The sequence below is a fragment of the Amblyraja radiata genome, chromosome 3 (genome assembly GCF_010909765.2).
Source record: "Amblyraja radiata isolate CabotCenter1 chromosome 3, sAmbRad1.1.pri, whole genome shotgun sequence".
In the NCBI taxonomy this organism is placed as follows: Eukaryota; Metazoa; Chordata; class Chondrichthyes; order Rajiformes; family Rajidae; genus Amblyraja; species Amblyraja radiata.
The window spans coordinates 10,979,946-10,988,417 of NC_045958.1; the positions used below are offsets into that span (position 1 = coordinate 10,979,946).

Sequence of the window (8,472 nt, forward strand, 5' to 3'; positions counted from 1 at the left end):
GGGAGCCTGTTGTGGGGGAAGGGGTGTGTGTGGGCAGGGGAGAGTGGGGGTGTGGGCAGGGGGGCAAGGGTTGTGGGGGAGAGGGGGGGTCTCTCGGGGGAGGGGGGCAGTAGCCAGTGAGCGGGACCAGAGGGGAAGGGACTGGAGCTGGCGGTGTGATGGGGACTCATAGCAGGTGCTGGTCGCTGGTCAGATTCTCCGCTTTCCGTTTGGCGACATCTCCCGCGCCGCGCCTGGCCACCTCCGGTCCCTCCGAAAATTGTGTCCGGTTGGAAACCTCCGCCGGTCATCCTCAGCTCCAGTAATGACGCGATGGCGCAGGAAGGGGCAGACCGTCCCGCTGAGTGACAGGAGAAAAGACCAATCCACGCGGCGCTGACTGGCAGGAGAGGAGATCAATCTGCGCACGCATATTTTTAAAGATTTTTATACCTCGCTAACTTTTACAATAGACCACCGATCGGAATGAAACTTGGTGCACTCGCAGCACATGAGAAAGGTGAGTGAGCTGGCGAAAAATAGTAGCGCTATCGCATACGATTTTTATGCAAATAGAAAGACAGCGCAAATCGGAAGAGCAAAATATCTGAGTTTTAGTTGTATTGATAGGCGTCATGGTCATCAAGGAGATGGTGGACCGAAAAGGCTTATTTCTGTGTTTTATCATTCCATGATTCTATGAAGCATAGAGTCAGTATCTTCAGATTTTATCCTGCTGCTGGTTCATATATCAACTGTTTAGTATTTTCATCATTAAGAGAAACACTTCTATCTTTTGATTCAATTTTAACTGATGGTGATAAAATAGCTTTTAGATAGCTTTTCCTAATGGAATAATAAAAAAATTAACATCTAAAATAAATAAATACACTATAATTTTAAGGTCTTTTCCTGTAATCTGGAAATGCACACTTACTTTCATTAAAAGAATATTCAAACTCTTCAAGTGTTTTAGGAAATTGAAGAGGTGGTTCATCTTTCTTCATTAGTTCTTCTAAGTCAATTCTAGATAACAAATCTGGGGGATAAAAACAATGACATTGTTCACATTTTCACACTTTTGAAACTGAAATGTTTAATGTGAATTAGGACAGCCAACTATCTTATGAATATGCCGTTTTAATACAAGCATACCAATAAAGGACTTCATAACAAGCACTTTTTCCAGCACCGTCGATCTTGGATATAATTTGCATTCTGTTTTTCTGCAAGTGCAGATTGGTCACCTTATAATAAGGAAAGCCATTTACTCGTTAAACTGTGATTAACTGAAAAGGAGGGTGAATTAACTAAAATTATTAGAATTAAATTATGTACAATGATGTCAAAGAATGGGATAGAAAGATTATATCAAGAATCTACGAAAAGTATTAAAATTGAATTATTTAAACCGTCTAACAAAAAATAACTGCATGCAGAAATAAGACACAGTAGATTTAGCTGTTCCCTTTCTGGAACATATATTGATTATTTTTGCTATAATTATATTAATAATATTTAATTACGAGCATTAACTTTCCACAAATTAATGGACAATCAGAAACAAATTCAATATACTTTATATTAAAAGAAACAGATATGGTGGAATGGAAAGTGTGTCTTAGCAAAATGCAAACCAATAAGCGAGTTCAGTATTCAGATTGCGCATGCCCAGATCAAAGGTCACTATGCATAAACATAGCAGGAAAGCAGTGGAGCTGTGTACAAAGAGACCTTAATTTCTTCCGTTTTTTTCAGCTTTGATTCTTCAAGGTAAGAAAATACTGCTTTCAAACTATGAATTAGTTGTATTTATTGTTTCTTTGTTCAAAGCTAAGATTATAGACAATGGACAATAGGTGCAGGAGTAGGCCATTCGGCCCTTTGAGCCAGCACCGCCATTCAATGTGATCATGGTTGATCATCCACAATCAGTACCCCATTCCAGCCTTCTCCCCATATCCCCTGACACCGCTGTCATTAAGAGCTCTATCTAACTCTCTCTTGAATGCATCCAGAGAACCGGCCTCCACAGCCTTATGAGGCGGAGAATTCCACAGAACCACAACTCTCTGTGTGAAAAAGTTTTTCCTCATCTCCGTTCTAAATGGCTTACCCCGTGTTCTGGACTCCCCCAACATCGGGAACATGTATCCTGCCTCTAGCGTGTCTATTTTGTCGTTTTTATTGCTTTATGCTTTGGTGAGTGAGCAAGTTCGTGCTCGTCCGTCGTCGGGGTCAGGCCCGGATCTCCGGCGTTGCGGGCGCTGCTGAGTTGCTGCTGGGCTGTCCCGGTCCCCTCCTGGGTGACCCGTCCCTGTCTGGGGCGGCCGGAGGTGTTAAGCCACGCTTGCAGCTGACGCGGGAAGGAGGCATTGGTTCCGGCTCCCAGGGGGCTGTTCCCCGGCGGGCCGGGGACCGTCAGCTGTGCCTCTCTCCCTGCCCAGTGGCTGTCAGTTGGCCCCCTCGGTGCCAGCGGGGGTCGAGCGCCGGTCATCGGCGGGGATGCCGGTCATCGGCGGGGTACTGCGGTGGCTCGGCGGAACAGGCAGAGTTGAGCTGGGGTTGGAGCTTCTTCTCCGCGCTAGCTGTGGGCCTGGGTCAGCTGGTGTCGTCGGTCCGGGGCTGTCAGTTGGCCCGGCTGGACAAGCAGTTGAGCTGGGATTGGCACTTCTTCTCCGCGCTGGCCGTGGGCCTGGGGCCGTTGGTGTCGTCGGTCCGGGGCTGCACCCTGGGTAGGAATGGGACACTCGGGGGGGGGGGGGGGGGGCAGTGCAGTTTGGCAGCGCTTGCGGCGCCGGGGACCCGGCTTAGATCCTGGTTGCGGATGAGGCGCAGGTCTGTGTGCGCGCACTCTCGTCTCCCACTCGCATCTGCCCCCTCTCTCTCGCTGTAACACCCCACTCTCCCGCTACCTGTTCCTTTGGGGGGGATGAGGAGTTGACCATTTATGAGAGTCTCTCTGTAATCGAGAATTTCATTGCTCATTCGTATTCATAGATGAGGCTGAGGTGATCCTGTGCTGATTGTTATCGAGGCTAACACATTTCCACCAATACGAACAGACTGTGGTCTGTGAATGAGGAAGTCGAGGATCCAAATGCAGAGGGATGCGCAGAGACCCAGTTCTGCGAGTTTGGTAACCAGCTTGGAGGGGATGATTGCGTTAAATGCTGAGCTGTAATCGATGAATAACAGCCTGACATATGAGTTTTTGTTGTCCAAGTGGTCCAGAGGAGAGTAGAGGGCCAGTGAGATCGCATCCACCGTTGATCCGTTGTGGCGGTAAGCGAACTGCAGTGGGTCGAGGTTCTTGTCGAGGTAGGAGTTGATATGCCCCATGATCAACCTCTCAAAGCACTTCATCACCACCGGCGTTAGTGCCACTGGTCGACAGTCATTGAGGCACGTCACCTTACTCTTCTTGGGCACTGGTATAATTGATGCCATTTTAAAGCAGGTGGGGACCTCAGATCTCAGAAGTGAGAGGTCTGAGGTCCCCAATTCACCAATGTTGTATCATAGTGAGAATGTGCATTTATGATTTGCAACTCCACTAAAATAAAGAGAAAAATGAACAACCTGCAGGCATGAGCTGATAAGTGGCAATCAACCATCACACCACTAAAATGACAGGAACTTACCATGTGCAACAGAAGAAAGTCAAACCATCCATCCTTGACATTCAATGGCATAACCATTGCCGAGACCTCCTTCTTCAACATTTGAGGATCAAAAACTCAAATGGATCAGCCGCATAAATATTGAGGTACAAGAGCACACAGAGGTGGGTATCCTATCAAGAGTAACTCATCTCTTGAAGCTCCAAAGTTATTCAACACCTGCAACCTTTGAAAGGACAAAGACAGCAGCTGAATGGGAACACCATCACCCGTGATTTATTCCACACAATTCAAGAGTGGGATGAAATACTCTCTACTTGACTCGCTGAGTGCAACTCCACCACCAAACAGAAACCTGAATCCATCCAGTACAAATCATCTAACTTTATTGACACCCTATTCATCAAATTAAACTTTTTCCCCTCCATCAACAGCAAAAAAATATCTAATGCATGCCATCTAAAAAATACATTGCAATTATTTGCCTTGGTGATTCTAACATCACCAGCAACATATTTTCGACCGCCAAGAAGGACAAAGGCAATAATTGCATGAGAGTACCATCGTCTGCAAATCATATTTGGAAACATATCATAGCTCCTTCATCCCCTCATCCAACAGTTATGTGAGAGTACCTTCACTAGATGGACTGCAGCAGTTCAAGAAGGTAGCTATCGATCACCTTTTCAAGAGCATTTATGAATGAGTAACAAACGTTCATAAGTTCATATCATAGGAACGGAATGAGGCCATCAAGTCTACTCCACCATTCAATCATGACTGATCTATCATTCCTTCTCAACCCCATTCTCCTGGATTTTCCCCATAACCTTTGAGGCCCTTATTAATCAAGAATCTGCCAATCTCCACTTTAAATGTTGGCTATTCTGGTGCCACCCACATGCCAAAAGTAGGCTTCTTTGGCCATGACTGCTATTCTTTCTTAACTGTTTTGACTGCTAGATCCTTAAGTCAAGATGAATCAGACTATTCTTCCAAATGTAGGGTTTCAACCTGAAATGTCAACTATTCCTTTCCAACCACGGGTACTGTGGACTTGCTGAGTTCCTCCAGTAGATATTGTTGCTCTAGATTTCATCACCTGTGGTCTTTTGTCCACTCTTCCTTCAAGCCTCTCTTCATTTGATTAGGTCACAGGTGTCCCTGCTCACATGGTTCCCATCTTAATGATCCAAACAAATCCAAAGAATCTCATATAACATCTTTTATTTTCGTAGTCTATAAACAACAGCCTGACGTATGTGTTTTTATTGTCCAAGTGGTCCAGTGCAGAGTGGAGAGCCAATGAGATTGCATCCGTTGATGCAATGGATCGAGGTGCTTGTTGAGGTAAGAGTTAATATGCGCCATAACCAACCTCTCAAAGCACCTTATTACAATGGACGTTAATGCCAACTGTTGATAGTAATTGAGGCATGTCACCTTACTTCTCTTGGGCAGTGGTAATAATGATGTCCTCTTAAAGCAGATGGGAACCTCAGACCTCAGTAATGAGAGGTTGAAGATGTCCGCAAAAAGTCCTGATAGTTTTAAGAACACGGCCAGGTATACCATCAGGTTCAGACACTTTCCGAGGGTTCACCCCCCCCCCCGAAGGATGTTCAAGTTCATCAACTCCTTAAAATGAATGTTCAAATGCCTTCATAATCTTACTCTTCACATCTCTGTAATCTTTGCCACCCTAATCTGATCATTACCAAATTTAGTAATTCCATCAATGATAATTCTTAATCATGCCACTTTATCAGACCAAATTTATCAGATGCTAATCTATTTATCTTATTATATTTTCTTACATGACATTCTTGCAACACAACTTGGGATAATTTAGTTATGTTAAAGGAATTGTATAAATGAACAGTTTGGACACCTGGATTAAACAATTAAGCATAAGACACATTGCAACAAGATTGAACAATCAGTTTCATAATCTTCAAATGGAAGTCAAAATCTGTGTACATAATACCTTTTAATGCAGTGGAATTTCTGTCCTTTTCTTCTCGTCCATCTGGCTGGTTCTGTGCCATGGTTTTCCACACGAGTAAAAAGATGCAAATCACTTGGTAAATGAGCATCTAATTAGTTTTGTCTGACCATCTGACTAAAATGAAAAGAGACAGAACATTATATTAAATTGTGATGACAATTTGGAAAATATGAAACAACCCAGCAGTTACTTTGGTATTACAATAAGTTACTTTGTTTAAAAAAAATCACAAATGGTTGGCTGAGCTGACTTGAATGAAGAAAATGCAGAAATTTGATTTTTTAGAAATTTGGAGCAACTAATTGAGTCAAGTTAAAGCAACCTTGATGTTTGGTTTACTTCACAGAGGCCAACACTGAATGTATCAGTATGAAGCTCATCTATAAGATGTTAATATTATTGGTTGATTAAATATCGTTAGAAATAATAAGTTTCAAAAATGGCTGGAAACACCATTGATAATGACATTACCAACACCAAGATCTCTCAAAAATCGCTGAAAATACCCTTGATAGTGACATTACCGACACCAAGATCTTCAACATCCACATCCTGGAGATCCACATCCTGATTTGGAACTCAACTGGATCAACCACATAAATACAATAGATACAAAAGCAGGTCAGAGGCTACCTCTGATGTAAGTGACTCACCCATGAAACATCAAAAGCTTTCTACCATCTAGAAATTGAATTTAGTTTAGTTTAGTTTATTATGTACTGTGGTACAGTGAAAAATATTTGCTGTGTGCTAACCAGCCAGCGGAAAGGCAATCTAGAAGTCCAGTTTGATCAAATACTATTCACTTTCCTGAATTAATGCACAGAGGCACAGCTCTGTCAACGCTGAAGAAGCTTGACACTATTCAGGACAAAGCCACCTACCTAATTGGTGCTTCATCCACCTAGCAAATTAACCATTCCATTCAACACTACTGAATAGTGGCAGCAGTGCAAACAATGTACAATTCACTTAAGGAATACTGTCAGCATCTTCCAAACTTGAATCCTCAACTACCAAGGCCAAGAATACCTCCATTCCAGGTTCCCCACCATCCATCCAGACTTGAATGTACTGCCGTTCCTACACTGTTTAAATCCAGGAACCCCACCTAACAACATATTGGGAGCACCTGGGGAAGGGTTGCAGGTCTACCATCACTTTCTCAAAGGTATTAGGGATGGGCAGTGAATACTATTTTTGCATGCATTGCCCAGATTCTCCAACTGCCCCCCCCCCCCCCCCCCCCCATAATAAAAACAAAATAATTTACCATAACTAAACTCCTACCAAGTCTTAAAGCTCATTCACAAAGTACTCCAATGGGCAAGTTAAATATAAAATCAGCTTGGAATAAGCATGATACTAAGTATTGTTTCGAATATGTTTGACAGTATAAGAAATAATTAAATCTTTTATCAAGCTGTCACCAATTATAATGAATGAATTTCATTTTACCATTACCTATATATCATATAGGTTTGAAAACAGAATTCTTACTACGTACTTTTAACTACAGACTACACATTCATTCCTGTGGCAATTTGACACAGTAAGAACACGTTATCGTTATATTTTAATGATCTTGAGCTTTATTTCCCACGCTTCACAAAGTAATTAGCATCAATTTTAAGGACATTAAATCAAATAATATGGATTATTTTCACCAAATTGTAAGTTTTATTACGTTGTTTTAAGTTTCATTTGCAACTGAAAATATCGCCTGTGGTCGGCATTTTACATCAATTTTAAGGACATTAAATCAAATAATATGGATTCTTTTCACCAAATTGTAAGTTTTATTACGTTGTTTTCAGTTTCATTTGGAACTGAAAATATTGCCTGTGGTCGGCATTTTAAAAGCTCTTCAATTCCATGCTTTGGGATTCTCGTTAGATGGAGATCGAGAAAGGAGGATTGCAACTCCACAATATTCTCCATTACACCTTTGGGACTTGTAGATTGCATTGTTTGTTTTTCAACACGGCAGTGAAATATAACAGGGCCCTTGTCATTTTGAAAAGGTGGACGGACCAAGGGGGAGTGAGTTGGTGCCTGTGTGTGTGCGCCTACACTGTCGTTCCGTGTCGGAGCTCAGACCCACGGCCTTGGGGGTCGCTGTCTGTTAGGTTTAACCGCCTGGCGAGTGGGCGCTTGCCTCTTGCATGCCCCAACCCTGCTGCCTGCCACCCGCGATCCTTGCCACACACTTGACTCGCAGCGCAGGAAAGTAGCCAACACGGCAAGGGAAGAGCAACCACATACCGTGCCCGACACAGCACAGCATTCCGCCGAATATCTCTCTCTGTCTGTCGGACCGTAACGCTATCCTGACCGCCTATAAATATATATATATATTTTTTTCTTGCTCCCTCCCTTCCCCGATCTCAAGCCAAATAATGAAAAGCGATACTGAAAGTGACAGACAAGACCGTCGGGCCGCCAGGAAGAACTAGCCACAGCGGAAGCGGAACTGGAACTGGGACTGGGGCGTCGCCATGGCAACCCGGTGGGGCGAGCGCGGGGCCAACGGCCGCAAACCGCCGCCACCCTCGCGCGCACATGTTGTCGGCGCCCGGGGCACGTGTCTGGTCGGGACCAAAGGTTATAGAGGAGCTTGGTCGGGACCCTTCTTCAATATGTGTGTAGTGCATTATAATGTTTACCATTTGTGGAAGCACTGACTCCAAAGCAGTATTACTAGTGCTGATAAATATACAAATTCCAACTAAAAATCAGATTGAAGGTCTCCCCACCCAACACTAAATTACTAAACTGTGTCCGTTTTCAACTTGATTGTGCAAACCAGCATCTTGAGATGAAAAATCTAAATCTTTATTGTCATTTGCAGTTCTTAGTAAG

General features: G+C 43.4%; 1 protein-coding gene across 1 annotated transcript in view; it reads right to left on the reverse strand.

Annotated features, from left to right (window-relative positions):
- Nucleotides 1–8,091, reverse strand: part of fam172a (family with sequence similarity 172 member A) — a 476,702-nt gene extending 468,611 nt beyond the window's left edge. The window contains exons 1-3 of the mRNA XM_033017286.1: nt 7,876–8,091; nt 5,590–5,724; nt 917–1,018 (exon numbers count right to left, since the gene is read on the reverse strand). Of these exons, the coding sequence (XP_032873177.1) occupies nt 917–1,018; nt 5,590–5,698 (211 nt within the window). The 5' untranslated portion in view covers nt 5,699–5,724; nt 7,876–8,091. The remainder of the gene's footprint in view (nt 1–916; nt 1,019–5,589; nt 5,725–7,875) is intronic.
- Between the last annotated feature and the right edge of the window lie 381 nt (nt 8,092–8,472).